This window comes from Melanerpes formicivorus, unplaced genomic scaffold, assembly GCF_026170545.1.
Source record: "Melanerpes formicivorus ecotype bairdi unplaced genomic scaffold, bMelFor1.0.p_v2 SCAF_61, whole genome shotgun sequence".
NCBI classification, from domain to species: domain Eukaryota; kingdom Metazoa; phylum Chordata; class Aves; order Piciformes; family Picidae; genus Melanerpes; species Melanerpes formicivorus.
Window position 1 is genome coordinate 1,752,341 of NW_027142413.1, and position 21,385 is coordinate 1,773,725.

Here is a 21,385-nt window from a genome sequence, read left to right on the forward strand (position 1 = left end):
GGCTGAGGTAGCTGGGATTGTTTAGCCTGGAGAAGAGGAGGCTCAGGGGTGACCTCATTGCCCTCTACAACTACCTGAAAGGTGGTTGTAGCTGGGAAGGGGTTGGTCTCTTCTCCCAGGCAACCAGCACCAGAACAAGGGGACACAGTCTCAAGCTGCACCAGGGGAGGTTAAGACTCGAGGTGAGGAGAAAGTTCTTCACCAAGAGAGTCACCAGTCATTGGAATGTGCTGCCCAGGGAAGTGGTGGAGTCACCATCCCTTGAGGTGCTCAAAAGGAGATTGGACGTGGCACTTGGTGCCATGGTCTAGTCATGAGGTCTGTGGTGACAGGCTGGACTCGATGATCCTCGAGGTCTCTTCCAACCTTGGTGATACTGTGAGACTGTAAAATTTGTCTACTATTCATTTATCAGAGAATGGATTAGGATGAAAGGGATCTTTTAAGATCATCCAGCTGAATCCCCCAGTTGTTCAAAGCCTCGTCTTACCTGACTTTGAGCACTTCTAGGGATGTGCTGCTCACAACTTCTCTGGGCAATCTATCCCAATCTTGCACCACTAATATCGTAAAAAAATTTTCTTTCTCGCACCCATTCTAAACCTATCCTCTTTTGGTTTAAAACAATTACCCCTTGTGCTTTCACTATAGATCATAGTAAAAAGTCTTTGTCATGTAAGACCCTTTGAAAGGCTGCAGTGCATATTTACTCTAAGGCCACTGGTAAAAGGATCTTCTTTTTGCATGTTTAGTGTAATGCAGTTGTTATCAAATTCATAAATACAACCAATCCCTCATGGTGCACCCACAAGTGCTGAGGCAGCTGGCTGATGTTGTTGCTGTAACTATTCTCCATAATTTTTGAAAGATCATGGAGAACAGGGGAGGTGCCTGAGGACTGGAAGAGGACCAATGTAACACCAGTTTTCTAAAACAGCAAGAAGGAAGACTGGAGCAGCTACAGACCAGTCAGCCTCACCTCCAATCCTGGAAAGGTAATGGAGTAGCTCATTCTGGAGGCCATCTCTAGCCACATGAAAGAAAAGAGGGTTACCAAAAGTAGCCAGCATGGATTCACTAAGGGGACATCTTGCTTGAGTAATCCAGCAGCCTCCTACGAAGGCATGACCAAATGGATGGATGAAGGGAGAGCAGTGGATATTGTCTACCTTGACAATATCCACTGGCAAGGCTTTTGATATTGTCTCCCATAACATATTTATCGGTAAACTCAAGGAAAGTGGGCTCAATGATTGAACTGTGATGTAGATTAGTAACTGGCTCAACAACAGAGGTCAGAGAGTTGTGATCAGTGGCACAGAGTCCAGCTGGAAGCCTTGGCCACTGGTGTTTCCTGGGGATCAGTACTGGGTCCAGTTTTGTTCAACATCTTCATCAATGAACTGGATGAGGGGACTGAGCAAGTTTGCTGATGTACAAAATGAGGAGGTGGCTAATACCTGGAAGACTGTGCTGCCATCCAACAAGATTTGGACAGGCTGAAGAGCTGGGTGAAAGCGAACCTCATAAAGTTCATAAGGACAAGTACATAGACCTGGATCTGGGAAGGAATAACACCATGCACAAGTACAGACTAGGTGTGGTCCTGCTGGAAAGCAATGCCATAGAGGAAGACCTTGGAGTCCTAGTGGACGGCAAAAGTTATCCATGGGACAGCAATGTGCCCTTGTGGCCAAGGAAGGCAGTGGTATCCGGGGGTGCGTTAAGAAACGTGTGTCCAGCAGGTCTAGGGAGGTTCTAAGAGGTTCCCTCTCTACTCTGCCCTGGTGAGACCACAGCTGGAATGATGCATCGAGTTTTGGGCTCCCTAACTCAAGGGAGACAGGGGTCTGCTGGATAGAGTCCAACAGAGTGCTACAAGGCTGATAAAGGGACTTGAACATCTCTCCTACGAAGAGAGACTGAGAGAACTGGGGCTGTTTAGTCTTGAGAAGAGGGGTGGGTGTCAAGATTAAGGTGATAATCTCTTTTCGATAGTGCCCAGTGATAGGACAAGGAACAATGAGCATAAGCTGGGACACCAGAGGTCCCACCTTAACATGAGAAGATCCTTCTTTACAGTGAATGTGATGAAGCAGTGGAATAGGCTGCCCAGAGATGTTGTGGAGTCTCCTCTGGAGACTTTCAAAACCTACATGAATTTGTTCCTACATGGCCTGCCCTAGGTGATCCTTCTTTGGCAGGGGGATGGGATTCGATGATCTCTGGAGGTCTCTCCCAACCCCTAACATTCTATGGGTCTGTGAACCAAACCTAGCAAACCATTTATTTGTGTGATATTATTCATGCCACACTACAGAGTTAACCAAGATGATTACACAGCAGTTCTGTACCTGTTCAGAAGTTTTATAGAAGGCTACAGAGGCATTGACAAGCTTGAGACGGTCCTCCATCTTCAGCATCAGTTGCTGCCAATGGGAAGCAACCTTCTCTGCACACTCTCGGATCATGTCCATATCATAGTGATTAGCCTGCAGCATTGCCTCTGCCTTCTGCTGAACCTGCAGAGCACTTTGATGTGTTTTCTGAGAAAAGGTGAAAATTCAGAATGTCAGTGGAGCACTTCATTTCCTTGAACACCTCAAAGGCTCACATTTCCACTGTGTGGAACAGTGACATGACACTTGAATATAGAAGCACAAACACCCACCAACTAAAAACACCTATCTAGTACTAGTCACACCATGATTTCACTATGCAAACAAAAAAGGAAGTAAATCCTGGATAGATTTATCATCAAATCAACAGTGACTAACAGTTTGTAAGCTATAGCCACTGTCTAGCAGTAAGCCCAAATGGCATGTTTATGTTGCTGTACACTTGGCTATAATTATGAATTTTAGGCTGATTTTCTTGTCCTTCACAGTAAGGAAAAAACAAGATGTAAAGGATTTCTCTTACTTTGACTTGATTGTTATTACTGTCCATCAGTGAGCAAGTAGCTCTGCAAGCTAATATATAAGACAACTCTCCATTCACTGTAAGCAGAAGTTTATCTAGTATTCTGTGCAAACATATGCTTGCCTGAAATCTGGCACCCCTAACTAAGAGTATTATTATATTTGAGTACATAATGATCCAGAAAACACAGAATTTAAAAACTTTTGAGTAATTTATTCTTAAATTGACAAATACCTAGAGGTCTCAAGATTTTTACAGTTAAGAGTTATAAAAGCTCTCAAAATGAGGGTGCACATTGTCCGAACTGCAAAACAAACCAAACAAAAACAATTAAAAAAATACCCTCCACACCCTCTTAAAAACCAAAAAAAGAAAGGGGAAGTGTAAGACTCCACAAAACAGCAAACAAACATGGAAGAGTTAATACAAGACAAAGTACTTCTGAAGATAGTTTTCCCAAGTAATCATGACATTGGTTAATCTTTCAAGCAAAGTACAGTTTTTCAAAATGTGTGCTATGTATGGTGTCACCAAAGTCTCTCATCAATAGTGCACATACATTAATAACACTGCCTTTCAGTTAGCCCTAAGATCTCTGCCTATTTTGTCCAGAGATTTGACCAATTCAGTTTTATCTTGAGGTGCTGGCATACTGTGACAGTTTTAGGCTATGCCTTTAAGGAGAGACAGTTACTGGAGCACCCTAGCTGAATGCTTTGGTGTGAAAAGGAAAACAAAAGATAGTTCTAAACTGCTTTAATTGGTAGATGAGTGGGAATGCAACTTTAAATTTTAGTTTTAGTTCAGTTTGTGTCCCAGTCTGTCTGTTCCAGTCTGCCTGGGCAACTGCTGTCTTTCTGTGCTTGGCTGACCTTGGACTAATGAGATAAGAAACTAATTATTTTTCTTCCCTTAGCATATGCTTTGAACTAACAGAATTTCCCCCTTAGTAATTACTTTTCTCTCTCCAATTCTTTTTGGGAAAAAAGGAGGAAGGGGGAAAAGGGGTTTTTGGGGGGGACCCTGCTCCAGTGAGGAGGGGAGTTTTTCTGTGTCACGTTCTTTGCTGTATATCTTTGTATATACTGTAAATATTGTATATTGTGTATATATTCATTGCATTCCATCCTGCTTGTAAAATACAGCTTTTCCATCTGCTCCTCCGACTGAGTTAACCGTGGTTTCTGTGTGTGTGTGGGGAGAACTGACCCATTTCTCACCACCACACATACATTAGGTGAAACCTGTCAAAACCAGAAACATTAAAGGACTAAATCAGAAACCACAAAATCTGTGTTTGCTGTTCCACTTACTCGTACCTTTCACAATCAGCATTATATGACGTATTCGTACAAGGGGAAACACCATTTTCAGTAAAATTGCTGTGAACACTATCACTTTACAAAGACATAAAAAGGTACCAAGAAGATGTGTTCACCTGGAATTGTAGGTTCAAAATGAACAAGAATGAACCCCCCCACCTTCTCAGTAAGTGCTTTTATCTCTTCACCATAAGATGATTTCACCAGCTTTTCTTAAACTCAAAATCCTGCAGCATGAACTGAACAGTGTTTTACAGAGACTCATGGATTGTAGTAGAGGACTCTTGGCTATGGCCACCAAAATGGTGCTTTTACCTCTATCGCATGCTGAAACTGCTCATGCTCCCTCTGTAACTGTTCTGCCTCCTGTAAAGAACTAGCAGTGATAAGGCCGGCATTTAACATTGACTCTCCATTTCGGATCCAGCCCAAAACCTGTAACAAAAAAGAAACCCATGAAATATGCAATTCCCTTCCCAACCAGCAAGAATAGCATCATTGCTAGGGATAAAAACATTTAGAGTCACATCTAGTACTGTCTACACGAATGACTAAATTTATTAATTATATATTTACAGTGAATGATATATTCAATAAACACAGCAAATAACATTCACTAGAATTTCACTTAGCTCACAACTCATACCTTTCAGTCAACTAGTACATGATTGTGAGTTTCAGTTTATACTCTGAATAAGGTTGTGTTTCTGAATACCATCTGTCACCTTGGAAAAAGGAACAAGTTAGAAGCAATATTTGCCTAAGAGCCAGTGGCAGTAATGTAAATTGAGGACAAGAAGCTTAGCAAAAAGCAAATGATGTTGAATATTTAATATTGAGAAAAATGTGTCCATTGTGTGTCTTCTACTTACAGATTTTTAGTTTTCAGAATGTGCCTTCCTTAACAAGTACACTGAAACCAGAAGAATAGCTGGATGGAAAGAAGCCTTGAAGGACAGCCTAGTGAATTCCTTAGCACAGCAGAAACATGGAACCTGAGGGCCCCTCCCAATGTGTGTGTGTCTTGTTTGTTACTTGACTCCAATTTCACACTTTCACCACACATTTTTATCACCATAATTTTTATTTCAAATGTCTAACACTCGAATCTCTTCTCACTTTAATTTGGAATCATTTAATTTCTCTTGCCCACAATGGAGGGGAAGAACAAAACCAAACCAAACCAATCAAAGGGGGTGGTAGTGTATTTTCTTTCTCTCAGCATCAGCTTAATTTTCCCCTCATCTTCCTCCATCAAGAACATTACTCAATTCCCTCTAGATTACTCTTCTCTTGTTCTTGTTGACCACAGACTCCCCAGTCTCTCCCATGTGAGGTTAGGCACATAATTTTCCTCACTGTTCTTTTATGAGCTCTTTCCAGTTGATAACCATGACTTCCGTCAAATCTTTCCAATACTGAGAAATGTGGACTGTGGCAAGCCAGCACCCCTGTGCTGTCTTTGTTCAGCTCCTGACAGTACAGCATGCTTTGTGTTTGTTACTAATAAAATTCACCTCCTCCCAGCACAATTCCCCCATACATTGAGATAATTCTGAACTGTAATCCAGTGTCTTCTGATGAACTCAAATCTCTTTTCCAGTTTCTTTTGCCTTTACCTTCAAATTAAACAGCATAATCTTGGACTGAAAACACAGACTAGTACCCAAACACAGATTTCTAGAGATTGTTTGAAACTTTTTAAATTGGTTTTCCAATTGAGTGAGTCTCTCACTAACTTCCATTGTGGAGTATGGCTTTCCAGCAAGTTATCATTCATAGTAATGTAGTCTCATGTAACAGTCTTACAGCAAGCTAGGGCCAGACAGAATGAACTGCAGAAAAGAGTAAGTCTGCAGTGTGGACACAGAACATGACAGCACCTACCAGATGTGCCATGTTCTGCTCCTTTGGGGAGAAAACACTGGGGCAGGCAGAGCCTTGCAGGGACAGGGAATATGGCTCTGACCTTGTCAGATCACAGCATGGGTGCATGATAAAGGGACCACGATAGAAGCTGTGAACTGCTCTGTTATTACAACACCTGGGGATTGTTAATAATCATGGGAGCAAGGCCAGGTAACCCTCAGGAGCAAGAAAAAGGGCAACTTATGAGGAAACCAGATGAGTCCAACAGACTGCAGACACTATGCTACATATGAGTATGCTTGGGGGAAAGAATTTATCTGTAAGAACATGAGGGGCAGATGATTTTTTTTAATCCCTTTTTTATTTCTACATCCTCTTACAAAAGCAAATCTAAGTTCCCTCTACCTTACAAAATTATTCAGATATAACACTATGAAACACACCTTCTTAGAGTTAAAACACAGTCTACTCCAGAGAATTTATAATGAAGGAGGATGCTTAAGCAGCAGCAATTCAAAGCTCCTCTTGACTTGGCATCCCATAACACACAGCAGAGACACCTAGCGCTGAATTTGCCATCTCAAGCACACTCATTTGCCACCCTACTTGTTGCACATCAGGGTGTAAGTGCAGAAGCTAGTGGAACTCATAGGAGGAAATTCACCAGCAGCACTTTGCCCTCGTCTCTGCTCTGACTAGTAAATAGTGAGCCTGAAATTCCAGGACTGCTACCTTCCAGTGTTTGTTGGTATGTTCCCATGAACTCACTGTCTGGGTGAATCACACAACCCATCTTCCCTCTCACAGACTTCATCACTCTAGAAAAGCATGGAAATTAAACAGTTTGAGACACCTGAAAAGGTCAAATCAGTATTTCTATAGAAAAAAGTTTAAGAAGAGTTGCCTTCACTGAGATTTTACTCTAAGCTCATGTGATTAGAGCCTCAGCCTGCTGTCCCACCTACGCATTCATATCCATATGGTGCTATACAGAATGCCAGCACATTCTTCCCAAGAAGTATTTTGGAAGAATCTGAGCTCAAGCACTGGACTATGTTTGCAGCAGACTAAAAGACCTGCACATTGAGAACACAAAGCAACTCATGGTAATTTGATGGTACAAGCTTGTACATGGGACACTGTTGTACAGATAAGAATACATCCAAGAACATAAAGCATGATCTGAGCAGCAGACAACGTTGCACTGAAGAGGCACAATAACATGTATTGGATTGGTTCTATAGTTTGGTAGGGATTTTTATCTAGGCAGATGATGCACGCTCACACAGCAAAGCATTAGTTCTGCAAAGTGAGTACATAGGTGTAACCGCAGCAGTAAGTAGTCCAGCAGCTAAAAAAGAAGTTTGCCTGGCAAACACACATGTAGATTTGTGGATGAGATGGATATTCTCTTAACTATTTCTCTGCTACTACCTACTCCTGTATCCCTGCCCTGCATAAAATAGATTTTATTTTCCTTTCCCCCCTATTCCCACCCCCCTCACAGAGAGCTATCCCTTATTTCAGCTAGCATCCTCTTCCCCCTATTTCATTTTCTTTTCTTGCACTATAATCCTTTATCTGCTTTGCCCTTTCTGCACCTATTTTTATATATCAAGTTGAGAAGCAAATTCTTTGCAGGTTTTCTTTAAACCTCCATCTTCTTGCCCTTCTGCTTCCTGCAAGTCCTGGGGCTCGATCTACTTCAGTACTACAAAGCAGAACTGGTACAGCAGTTAAAGGAAATGCAACACTGGATGTTTTTATCTGCTTTCTGTACTTATTTGGTATGAATTCACTAAGCTCCAAGTTTTACTACCTAGTCCTGATGTGTCTCCTTGTGAGTATTTGATTAAAAAAGCTACACCAGGAGGTAGTTTGCTGGTCTCCATTACAGTCATCAGAGATAAACCCTACTGAAAAATTCATGCAGTGCTCCAGACAAGACTTTCCATATGACCACAAGTGATCTGTATATAGAAATTTATATAAACATGAAAATACAATAGCAGTAATGTCAGTTTGGCAGGAAAAAAAATCAATGGAAATCTGGTTAAAATCCTTGCTGTGGAAACAGTATCATGTCTACATAGTAAGTATGCTTACACTTAGTTTATCAACAATAAATCTGTCAGAAAATCACAGTAATTGAACTAGAAAACCATGTGTTTACTGCTTCAGGTAACAAAACACAAATAAAACAGACTGAAGAGGAGGTCTCCCATGTCATTTTACTCTCAGGTAAAGCACCTGCTGAGCTATGAAGTTTTTCTCAGTGCTGATGAAACAGGAGAAGATCACACTTTCTGATATGTACTAAAGACTAAAATAAATCAGGTGTGGTTCTCTGAAAAGACAGCTGAAATCACAAAACTAAGGGTTACTAGCCCCAAAGCATTTGATTAAAAACATTTATAATACATTCAGTTCTAGTTCCACTCAAATTTTAGACCTTCAAGCTGAAGAAGCATTATAGATTAATCTATAACATGAAAATCTGGAAAGGAGTTTGTAATACACCAACATTCTGTCAGCTACATATCCATGTAAGTTTGTAAGTGCTATATTCTGTTCTGTAACTGAGTATAGGGAGTTGGGAATTAACAATTTCTTTATCTTACTAACCCATCCTATCCTAATCCACCAATGTACTGCAAAGGGATAAGATGGCCTCAGCTGGCCCTCATACTCTTGCTCACTTCCTCTTTCCTTTGCAAATGTGCACTCTTCCTAGATCCAGCTTGAGTACAGAAACTATCTTGATATGCAATAACTTTATCTCACTACTCAACATGAGACATTTGTAATCTGAATTTACAAAGATGAACAAGTGCCTATTTAGTATGTAATTGATTAACTAGAAGGCCATGTGTTTCATTAATGCCTAGATTTTACTGACAGCAGACACTACCAGTTCCTAACATTCTTTTAATCCAAGAACACTGGAAACTTTGGGTCTGCTTCTACAAAGTAACCAACTACTGCCTGGAAATACTTTGAGAATCTTCTACTCACCTCTCCAATGCTAAGTGGACTCTTTCTGTACTACTTCGGAATTTGGGAGTTCTCATGCACAATCTCATTAAGGACATGAATTTTTGCAAGAGCTCATGACAAACAGAAAAAGAACAAGTTGCCCTGGGAGCCATTAAGGGACATGCTAATATAACCAGGCTGTAGTAGACGTGTGTGATGCTGTGAAGTGTGACCAAGATCAAAAACTCATACCTTTCTAGTGTTTTGTTTGTTTTTAAAACACTTCCAGCTACTGCAGTGGTTATGCCCATAGAATTCACCAAAGGTTCATGTGGTTATCAGAAAGGAACCTCAACATATACCACTTCATTGTCAGGAAAAGCACAACCTCATTTTCCTTCTCCTGGAAAGTAAACCATGCTATACTATGTAATAACTATTTCTAAATGTCTCAAACAATATACAAAAAATTACTAGGTCAATGTTCAGGAACTACCACTGAACATTTTTATTAAATAGCAGAGAGAAAATCAAAGGTTGAGTTGCATCCATGTCAAAATCACAGAATTCCATGCAAACTGATGTTAACAGAAGATGAATTTTCTTAGGTCCTCAGTTCAAATTCCCTCCTCACTCTGAATGCAAGACTTTACACAACAGAAAGTAATTTCCCACGTCTGCTTACGGCCACAGACCTCTCCTCCCCCTACCACACATACCTGCTTGACCTCAGCCTGCAGGTGCCGAAGCTGCACGCACTGCTCCAGGTGCTTGCGGTGCTGCTCGGCTGCCAGGTCTAGCTCCTGCTGCTTCTCATGAAGGAACTCCAGCAGGTCCTGGACACGAGTTGCCATGTCTACATCTCTGTCACAAAGCAGCTCAACACCTGTAGTAAGACAGTCATTTACAAATTATTTACAAGCCTTTTGAAGACAAGTAACTAATTTTCATCATTTTACACTTACTTTACCAGTTCCTTCTCGAAGTTCAACTTAATCGTTGGAGCACTGGCTCAAAGGAGCATCAGTTTCTACACTCCACAAATTCAATATTAACTTCATTTTTTTTAAAAAAAAGAAGCTTGAGGTATACTCTAAGTGGCTGTATGCAATTAAAAACATCAAGTGAATCAGCACAAGAAACAAAAAAGAAAGAGTTATTACTTGAAAGATGAACATTTTGGCTTGACTGAACTGCTCCAAGTGACTATAAAATTCCCTGCTACTTTACTCTAGTTTTACTGACTTTGCGAGTGGAATCCCTTTATTTAAAACCTAAACTTCTTCAGGTGTTGACAACTTAGATAAAAATTACATGTCATAATGAAAGTATATTATCATGAAGGCTATCAAATAGTTTTGAGTGTAATGGGGAAAAAAAAATCTGCATCTCTGCATAACAGTTAACCAGCATCTCTGCTATTTCCTCACATCCCACATAGAGACAACTGGGTAATTCTTATAAAGCCAGTGCCCAAAATACCATGAAGGAATCATCTTACCAGATGCTTGTACTTCATTGACATACTGCAGCAAATCCTGTCCTTGGTGGATGACATCAAAGGTCAAGTTATTCATGGTCAGAGCCTTGTCTGCATGATGCTGGAGCCTCTGTTCTGCTATTGTGAGATCTTCAGTGTCGAAGTCATTCATCTGCTGAGAGAGCTCATCATTCCAAGTCTCAAGGTCTGAAATTATCTGGGGGAAAAGGGATGAAGACAATGTTCAATTACCTACTGCAGAAGACATGTTTATTTCCAATGCCACACTTAGGATGGAAGTCAGGCAATTGAGCTGCTTGTAGTTTATTGACTTCACTGATCAAGTTCAACATGGTTCAGACATAGGCTGTTTCAGCGTGGATTTAAATGTCAGGAAACAGTCTAGAAGATTCTCTCCTTCAACCACTACAGCTCTCCTTTAACCACTACTCTTTACTTGTTTAAGGTACTCACTCATGGACACATCACTTGTGAAAGACATGAAGTTCAAACATTTTTATTTACACTTTTAAAGGAAAATATTGATTTAAAATCTCTTTTTAGTTCTCGACACTGCACTAAGTAAGGCAATTCACACATCAACAGCCAGCTTAGCTTTCAATTAATTCAGTCATGAGACCCTTTACAAAGAAAAAAACACCATCTCTACCCCTTCTGTGAGCACCTTTGACTTCTGCCACAAAACTGAGAAGCGCTATTTGTCACAGTGAATGGAGCAAAACTAAATCTTAGCAATTTGTAGTCATCAAAAGGAATACACCATTAAGCTTTCCAAGTGGTTCATCAGAGCTCTGAAGGCATTGAGACTGTTAAACTACAAGAGAAATACAAGGAAAACAAGCCTCCTAGGAAATAAAAACATTAACGAGAAAGCAAAGCTAAATAATCTGTATAGTTTCTGTAATGAGGTACAGTCTTTCTTGAAGGGTGTCTCCATGCCACTCACATGACATCATTAAAAATGGACACATCAAGAAATTATTAGAATTGTGGCATCAGTGAGTCACTTCCTGTTTTAAAGGTGTTCTGCAAAAATTTTACTCAATACACTACGCACTCAAGTTTTGCCCCATGCCATGATGTAAGATATCAAAGAATTAAGGTAGTCATCTGCAATCCCTAATCCTAGCTCTACCAAAGTGAAAACAGGCAGAAACTCATGTTTCAGGGGTAACACAGAAACAGAAAAGCTGATGAATATGTATATTTGGTTTGGCTGAGATGGAGCTGATTCTCCTCAGAGCATCTTTCTAGTGCTGTTGCTTGCAATGCTGTAGCTGGGTATTGATGGAACTCCAGTGTTTTGGCTACTGCTGAACAAGCACACAGGCTGTACTTTTCCAACATTTCCCCACCCCAAGAGTGAGGGGTGGGCAACATCCATCCATGGTGTCTGTCCTCCAGAGAAACTGCTATGTGTAGAGCCCTGCATCCCGGGAGTGACCAACCACTGTCTGCTGATGGGAAGTAGAGAACAATATCTGTCTTTGGTCCTGCTTCCATGTGTAGCCTTTTCTTGTGCTTAAATTGCTTCTACCATATTACTGGCTTTTATTGTATTTTCCCCTCTCTCCTGTCTAAGAAGGGAAGTGAGAGAGCAGCTTTGGTGGCCATTTGGCCCCCAGCCAGGGCCAAACCACCACAATAAAGAGATACAGGAATCACAGAATCACCAAGGTTGGAAGAGACCTCAAAGTTCGTCAAGTCCAACCTGTCACCACAGACCTCATGACTAAACCATGGCACCAAGTGCCACATCCAATCCCCTCTTGAACACCTCCAGGGATGGTGACTCCAACACCTCCCTGGGCAGCACATTCCAATGGCGAATGACTCTCTCTGTGAAGAACTTTCTCCTCACCTCAAGCCTAAACTTCCCCTGGCACAGCTGGAGACTGTGTCCTCTTATTCTGGTGCTGGTTGCTTGAGAGAAGAGACCAACTCCCTCCTGGCTACAACCACCTTTCAGGTAGTTGTAGACAGCAATAAGGTCTCCCCTGAGCCTCCTCTTCTCCAGGCTAAACAATCCCAGCTATCTCAGCTTCTCTTCATAGGGCTTGTGCTCAAGGCCTCTCACCAGCCTTGTTGCCCTTCTCATGCCTACCTTTTTAGTTCCTGCTTAAAGCTTTATTTTCTCTCTCTTTCATGTCTTCTGAACATCACACACTATGCATGCTGAGTGATTTCCCCTCTAAAAAACCACAGTCTTCCTCTCCCAGAAAATCCTTCACAATCTGCTTTTATTTCCCTTTTACCTTGTTACCACCCAATGTGTTTCACTCCTCACTCTCCACTCTTCATCTTCTTTTAATTGACCTAAAATGTTTCTAGCACTTTAAATCTTACTGACAGACCAGACAGTCCAGCCTGACAAACTGCTCACTTCCAGCTACTTTTCTGCTCTTCCTCAGACCTGCTCTTCCTATCCCATCTTCAAAACTCAGGGCTAATTTTTTACTAAAAGCAGTGGAGTTCATCTTACATTTGTTTCCTCGAACCATCCACCTCACTATGGGATTTCTCACTAATCATGTATACCATCTTATTTTCATCCAGTTCAGCTAACAACACAAGTTATCTTCAAGAAATAATTGTAGTTAAGACTTGGTGAAACTGAGAAATCTGAGCATTAAAGGTTGTGAAATGCTGACATCAAAACATCATCTGTCATCATCCTTCTAAACACCATTACAAAGTTGATATTTAACATAACACATTGATGCCACTGCATAGCCAGCCAAAGCAAAGCCAGCCCTTCTTCTTTCACGACAGATGCCAAAACCTTACCTCTCTTACTGGTAAATTGAGTGGAAATAAGCTAATAAACACAATGAGCTCACAATAGGACTTTGCTGAGGGTAGGTGTTAGTATTTTTATAATAATGAAACAGTAGTCACTCTGATCTCAGACTGTCCTGAGATTCACAGTGTCTGATATGAGTGACAAGTACTTTTAAGTGGTGAACACTGTGCATCACCTCGGTCAAGAGGTCTCAGCAGTGCTGCCTCCAATGAACAATGAATAACAGTAAGAATTGTAACTTCTTCTCTCGTTACTTTGTACAAGCCCAAGGTTAAGATCATGGCCCACACATAGTTAAACACAGTGTGAAATGGTCTGTACAAGAGCAAGACATTCCCTGCCCGCTTCAGAAGACCGGGAAGCCCACGATTCTAATAGAGTGCCAGTATGGTCTTGCATTCATTCTAAAGACAAGACATCAGTGAACTTCACAACCAAGGTTCTTTTCAAGGACAGTAATCCTCACATTTTTTTTCAGCAGTAATTAGGTGGCTGATCTATTTCAGCCATTGCACCCATTGTGCAAATTCGAAATGCATTGAGGGCAGAATTAAACCAAAAATAACATGCATTATGCACTCTCTGCCCACAATCCTCACTGCATCCCCTGAAGTTCTGCTTTACGAGCAACACTTAAAATGAGTAGGCTTCTACTCTGTCAGGTTTTATCAAGACAATTAGCTTTAAACAAACAAAACAAAAAGGAATGACTAATAGATATTAAAAAGTAACTCAATCACAAATTAATATTGCGCTCAGGAAATCCACAACTCAGCATAAACACAGGGTAACTACTTACCATAGTACATGTTTGAGAAGTTCCTAGTACAGAGTCCAAGCTGCCTGACATTCCTAGGCTTTAGCAAATCTAAAGATAACACTGATAAAAAAATGCAGGGATAACACAGAAGGCATCTGAGTGGGAAAGAAACAAAGAACCACAGGTCTCTTCTGAAAATGGTCTTACGAGCACTCCTTACATCAAGTGAGTGCTAACCACGACCTGGAAAATGTTATGTCTTGGGGAAAAGGGGAAAATGGGAATGGGGAAAAGACCTGGGTCCCTGTGATCCAGCACTTTGCATCCTTGTCTTTTCAGCTGTATGACTTAACAGGCACCTTGTAAGTATGGTCCAAAAATAGAGCTGAGATAAGCCTGCGAGTTGAAAAGTGTTTGGTATGCTTTGTGTAGAGACCTGACTCTCACATGCCTTGAGTCATTTAAGTTAGACAAGCAAAAATGCAGAGACATAGGTGAGACATATTCTATGCTGCAGACATTGCCACCAGTGTTACCTTCCTACTACCTAGGTCCATACAGATCTTCCTTACACTACTACTGACCCTAGCAAGGGACATTTCACATATGTTATTTTCCTCCTTGCTTTTAGTTAATATAGGTGTTCACAACAATCATGACCAATGGCACTCAGAAGCCTCCAGAAGATAGAGAAGGTCAAAGTTTCTGTGCCAAGAGTAAGAGGCAAAACAGCAGCAGTGCTGCAGTTACAGCAATTTCAGAAGACCAAGAAACCAACTAAAATAAATAGAGTATTTTATCAGTGAATAATAAGGGAAAAGTGAAGACAAGAAGAGGACTTAGTCTGGCACCAAATCTCACCACTGTCCCCAGAGGCATGGCTGCACAGTATGATCCTGCAGCACTAGGGGTCCCATTTAACCTTAGCAAGCAATAAGAAAAGCTAGAAACACAATCTGTCTTCCAGAAAAACTGTCCTCACCCATGATCCCCTGAATGAACTGTCCCTACAGCTAACTCTTAACTGACTGGATCAGTCATACAAAATCCTCCACAAAGGATGAGGTCAAAACACAATCTGCAAGTTTCTAGCTGGCATCTGGCTTCTCCTCATTATTATGTTACAGTTAAGCCTCTGGTTTCAAACAAATGACCTGGAGTTAGTCACTGCATTTTCTTACCGGAAGTTTCTGAACAGATGCCTGCCTTCAGGGAGAGAGAAAAGAGAAGCGTGCTTCACTAAGGAGGCAGACAGAGGTACAGAGACAGTAAAGCATTCAACACTTTGCTGAAGACGCTCTGCAGCAAGGGTCATTTTGTTCCCTTGAGGGCTCTTTGACAGTCTTAAATCAGCACAGTTTTTGTTTCTAATCCATAAAAACAAAATACACCAACTCCTTCAAAAAGGTAGTTGGTACTTTGCTTTATGTTTTATGTGCCAAAATGTAAAAGCATGCCAAGTGTCAGCTTCAGAAAAAGCACCACCTATCAACTTAGGATTTGCAGCTTTCCAATGCAAAATCCTACTGGCACCACCAAATAACTTAAACTGTGCAGATGAGGTATGGTACTGAAGGAACACAACACATCTGCAAAGCAGGGTTCCTGCAACCAGCCTTCTGCTACTGCAGAATCCAGGTAACCTGCCACAGAAAGCAATCACCTTAATCATGAACTTCACTCAAACTTTTAATCTGATTCTTCCATTACTTTTCTTTGTACGCCTTGCACCCCACAGCTGTCATTTCCTCAACAGAAGTGTTCTACACAACACAGAAATCAAGCAGTGGATATTACTTCTGCAAAGACTGCAAAATTGCTTACAATCCTGCAGAAGGGGGTACCTTCCATGTTCCTACATGTACACAAGTCATCTGGTTCATTATTACAATCACAGTTCTGCCAAAACCTTTCCCTTGCATAGGCAAGACAGCAACTCTCACATAACTGAAGTAGCAAGCACCCTCCAAACTAGTGTGAATTGCAAAATACAGAAATTTCTTAGTCTGTAAAAGAAGAGTTACTACTGTAAAGCACACACATTCTCACTTCCTCTATGGGCACAGACCAAGGAACTGTCTGCCTATTTCTGCACTGCACCTAACAACTTGCTTAGCTAAACCAGACTTCAGCAATGACATCCTGATTTTGTGAAAAAAGAACAAAACACTGGAGAAGCCATCACTTCTGCCAACTGCCTCTTTGCCCATACCCCAACCATACCCAACCAACAGCTGCAGCTTTTACTGTACACATGTGAGGAGATATAAAGTGTCACTGTAACTCCTAGTTTCCAGAGTCCTGAGATAAAGCCATTACATACTCAAACCAATCATTTTTCAGTGGATAACTTGAACCTTCTGAGGCACTAACTCGGTTTCAGTCACTGTGTACAGCACTAGTTGTTTCACAAAAGTTGTTTGAATTTAGTTGAGGCTTCATAATGGAATTCAATTAATCCAAGCTCTGTGTGGAGTTTTAAGTCTGTACAGAAACAGAAATTTTCCAACTGGTAAGTTGTGACCCTCCTCTATAATTTGGACAGTCTCACAACTTCTAGAAGTTTTGCAGAGGTGTGGCTCTACAGCTGGTTTTGCGTTGCTTTCCAGGTAGAAAAGAACATTATTTTCTCTTAAAGACAGATAGTCAATACAACATCCCTAAAGATTAAAGCCATCACTTGTAGCTGCCAGCTGAAAAAAAACCCAAAACTGACTTGGAAGAGAATGCAAAGAGGGGTGTCACTATGAAACAACACCTTAGAGGCTTTGTACCAAATTACAGAATGAGAGAACCCGTTCCATTCAAAAAGACCTCCAAGATCATAACGGTCCAACCAGTATCTAACTCTACCAAGTCCGGGGCTAAACGACATCCCTGAGCACCACAAGTTTGTCTTTTAAACACCTCCAGGAACGGAGATTCAACCACCTTCCAGGGGAGCCTATTCCAGTGTTTGAGAATCCTTTCAGTATAGAAGTTTCTCCTAATATCCAATCTAAACCTTCCCTGCTGCAACTTGAAGCCATGTCCTACCACTTGTTACGTGGGAGGAAAGACTGATCCCCACATTGCTCCAACCCACTTTCAGATAGCTGTAGAGAGACAAGGTCTCCCCTGAGGCCTCTGCCACTGACCATAAAGCTTGTTTTCCAGATGCTCCATGAGCTTCATCGCCCTTCTCCAGACTGGCACCAGCACCTCAGTATCTTTCTTGTAGTGAGGGTCCCAAAACTGAACACAGTACTCAAGGTGTTGCCTCACCAGTGCTGAGCACAGGGAGACAATCATGTCCTTGTTACTGCTTGTGACACTATTCCTGATCCAGGCCACGATGCCACTAGCCTTCTTGGCCACCTGAGCACACTGCTGGCTCATATTCAGGTGGCTGTTGATCAGCATCCCCAGGTCTTTCTCTGATGAGAAACTTTCCAGCCACTTAGCCCCAAGCCTATAGTACTACATAGGGTTGTCACACAAGTGCAGGACCTGGCACTTGGCCTTGTTGAACCTCAGCCTGTCCAGGTCCCTCTGTAGAGCCTTCCCACCCTCAAGCAGATCAATGCTCTCTCCCAGCTTAGTGCCATCTGCAAATCTACTGAGGAGACACTCAACCTCCTTGCCAGATCATTGATAAAGACATTAAAGAGAACTGGACCCACAAAATCCTTGTAATCCTACTGAGTGGCCTGCTCCTTCCAACAACCACAGATTTTCTCCCTATGCTGCAACCAAATCTCTCTCTTCAGCTAGACAGGCCTTCGTCCCTGCCAACTTGTCTTCTGGCACTTGGGGACAGCCTGTTCTTGCACCTTTAAGACTTCCCTCCGGAACAGTGTCCAGCCGTCCTGGACTCCCTGGTCCTTCAGGACTGCCTCCCAAGGGACTCTGTCAACCAGTCTCTGAAACAGGCCAAGGTCTGCCCAGTGGAAGATCATAGTGGCAGTTCTGCTGACTCCCTCTCCTCCAAAAATTGAGAACTCTGTCATTTCACGATCACTGGGCCCAAGGCAGACCTCAGCCTTTACATCATGCACAAGTCTTTCCCTGTCTGTAAACAACAGGTCCAGCAGGGTGCCTTTCCTAGTTGACTCCATCACCAGCTGTGTCAGGAAGTTATCCTCCATACACTCCAACAACCTCTGTTCCTGCTCCCTCTCTGCTGTACTGCTTTTATAGTGCACGTCAGGGAAGTTGAAGTTCCCCACAAGAACAAGGGACAGTGGGACGGTGATTGTGACACTTCTGTCAGATGCCTAAGGAGTATTTTATTTGTCTTTTCATCCTGGTTGTGTGGTCTGTAACAGACTCCCACCACGACATTTGCCTTGTTGACCTCCCTGATGCTTACCCATAAACACTCAACCCGATTGTCACCATCATTATGCTCCAGACAATCAAAACTCTCCCTGACATACAGGGCCACCCCCTGCTGTTCCTTCCTTGTTTACCCCTTCTGAAGAGTTTGTAGCCACTGATTTCAGCAGTCCAGTCACATGAGACATCTCACCATATCTCCATGATGGCCATCTTGCAAGTCTTATTCACTCTAGCTGTTAAGCATTCTAGTTAGAGTGAGATAGTTTGATATTCAAACCAAACTTCCCAGATGAAGCAACTGGTACATTATGACTTTACAAGACGTGCTTAGAAACGCACTGGGAGCCAATAAGAGCTGGAGTTAATATCAAAAAGCTCAGCTCTGCAGTCTCCTGACACTTTCACATAGAAGACAAAAGCCTTAGTTCAGTCATTTGAACAATCTGCCAATGCAACTACACAACAATCTCAGTATAAACATTCCTACACGAGAGAAGTGCATGCAGTGCAGCTCCAAGAGAAGACACTCACATCTATTGCATCTCTTTCAAATATGCGGAGCTGCAGAAACAGCTCAAGCTTGATCTTGCGCTCCTGAAAAAGCTCCTCCATCTGAGACTGTGCCTCATCCAGTTGCTGCAGGACTGTCTCTATGTGGTTGATTGAGCTGTTGTGCGGGGTCTTATTACTAGAAATAGCAGAATCCCTATGCAAAACAGAGAGAAGTGGAGGCAAAAAAGAAAAGAAAGAAGTATTATGAAAAACAGTCATACAATTTGGAAAGTACACATTACCACAAAATCTATGCCTGTTTCAGACATGGCCAGTGCAAGCCATATCACATGAAAGCTAAGCCTGTATACCTTCATTAATAAAAGTCCAAACTATATTTCATTACTTCAGAAAGCATTAGAAAATAAGATTACTTTCATTTTTTTGGACTAATTCAGCATTTAAGAGGACATTCTGTACACAGGCAGAATAAAATTTGAAACCAGGGACAAACTCTTTTATTGTGAAAAGGAAGTGACATATAGTAACTATTTACTCTACTGAACCTTCCTGTCAATGTAAAAAAAAGCAAAATTGGATAAAAATTTTTTCTTGATCTTTTACTTTAGTATAGGACCTGCAAATGTAGATGTGATACCAGCTTCTGCAGCAAGTAAGGCACATACTGCCACAGCTTGGGCCCAAATTTATTTAGATTGTTACTGAATGAAATGGGCTGCAAGCTTACAGTCTTTACTATAAAAAAAGCTGCCTCTCAGTCTGCAAAACAATTTCAAGTATGTCTCCCCCTGCAAAGGCTGCTGCTCAAAACTCAAAAGGCTGTGGAGCACTGCATGTCAGACTACAAAGACAGAAAGGCAGCTTACGTAAACAAAATCTTTTTGTGAAGGTAGTGTTTCTAAGCTGAGCTTCCTGTAAACAGAGGGCTGGAGACCATGAGTACAGCACAAAACATCAATGTAGTCTTAATAGTTACAAGTTTTATTTATAAGTCATATCATGTAGTCATATTTCTACCCTCAAAAAGAGAAGAACTTCACGGAATATCAGACATGTGCCAGGAGGTATTAAAACAAAAACTGCTTTACCTTAGTTGCTGTATAAGATCTTCACCTTCTTTTATGACGTTGACTGTAACCTGCAGAGTAGTCTGTTGCTGTTGACCAAAACGTTTAATCAGGTCTTGGACAGCCTCCACAGACTCGGCATAGACATCATCAAGCAGTTCTTTCTGTAGCTCTTCAAGCCATGTCCACAGCTAAAGAAAAGGGGAAACATAAATATAAGCCCCAGGATCACAGTCGCTATTCCACATCAATCTCTCTGGGCAGAACAGACTGAGGTGGGGGAAAGAAACAGGATTTGCTTCTCTTCACAGAAAAATCCCATCCTCAATTTAATAAAAATGTGTCTTTGTTTCAAATAAAGTTTTAACTTCTGAGAAATAGCAGGAAAGCTTTATCCGTGTTGCTAAGTCACCCCTTCTTTTCCATTTTCCTTCTACGGTACTAAGCGTATCCAATTGACTAGCACAGAGTTCATAGCGAGAATCCCATCTGCAGCTCTGTGCTAGAGTCCCTGGGAGGGAAATGCTATGGTAACATTCTCTGAGAGAAAGAAGGAAGGAAGGAAGGAAGGAAGGGAGATGTATTGTAGCCACCATCAAATTTATACTGACACATGCACACAGACAACACCACACTTTCCAGTGACCTTCAAAAGAAAGGAAAAAGAAAAGGACATTTTGAAAACCAAAATACAGAGATAAATCAAACGTAAGTTATTTTTCTACCATGATTTCTACAGCCATGGTGTTCACACTCTTGATTTCATTTTTACAATGTTACAATAAAAAACATCAGAAGTAATTCCACTAGTTAATTCAACATTTCCCCCCGCTACTTAACATGTGCACATAATCTGTTCAGAACTGCCCATGAACCACACCTTACACAAAAATTCCTAGGTATATGCTAGCTAGGTATCACTACTGGTCACTTGAACCCTTCTGTGTTCTTTTCCCCCAATTTTAGGAGGCAAGCTGTTAGATCCTATGCTCTGTCTGAATATTGTTCATCAGCAAACCATTAGCCGTCTATTGTGCAACTGATAAAAACACCGCTTGAAGACAGGAAGCACGGCTGCAACACTTCTATGAGCAGTGCTAAAAGCACAGTGAAACAACTGCTCTCACAGGAAGCATTGAAACTGGGTGCCTCCTCTCTATTCTATCACATCCCAAATGCTGTGATTCCAAGAACAAGGATTAGAGTTTGTTTTTTATCCTGAGAGAATAACTCTTATTTGATTGAAAGAATTAAGGTCTTCTGAGTGCACTTTACTCTCTGCCTTTATATATTTCGAAGATACAAATAAACTTTATTAACTTTAATTAGGTT

General features: G+C 41.5%; 1 protein-coding gene across 2 annotated transcripts in view; it reads right to left on the bottom strand.

Moving 5' to 3' along the window:
* The window catches only part of TRIO (trio Rho guanine nucleotide exchange factor), a 258,492-nt gene that overhangs the window by 111,330 nt on the left and 125,777 nt on the right, over positions 1-21,385 (bottom strand). For both annotated transcript variants that reach the window (XM_068161994.1, XM_068161996.1), the window contains exons 12-17: positions 20,075-20,244; positions 19,005-19,179; positions 10,591-10,786; positions 9,809-9,975; positions 4,560-4,679; positions 2,355-2,546 (exon numbers count right to left, since the gene is read on the bottom strand). In XM_068161994.1, coding sequence (XP_068018095.1) covers positions 2,355-2,546; positions 4,560-4,679; positions 9,809-9,975; positions 10,591-10,786; positions 19,005-19,179; positions 20,075-20,244 — 1,020 coding nt within the window. The remainder of the gene's footprint in view (positions 1-2,354; positions 2,547-4,559; positions 4,680-9,808; positions 9,976-10,590; positions 10,787-19,004; positions 19,180-20,074; positions 20,245-21,385) is intronic.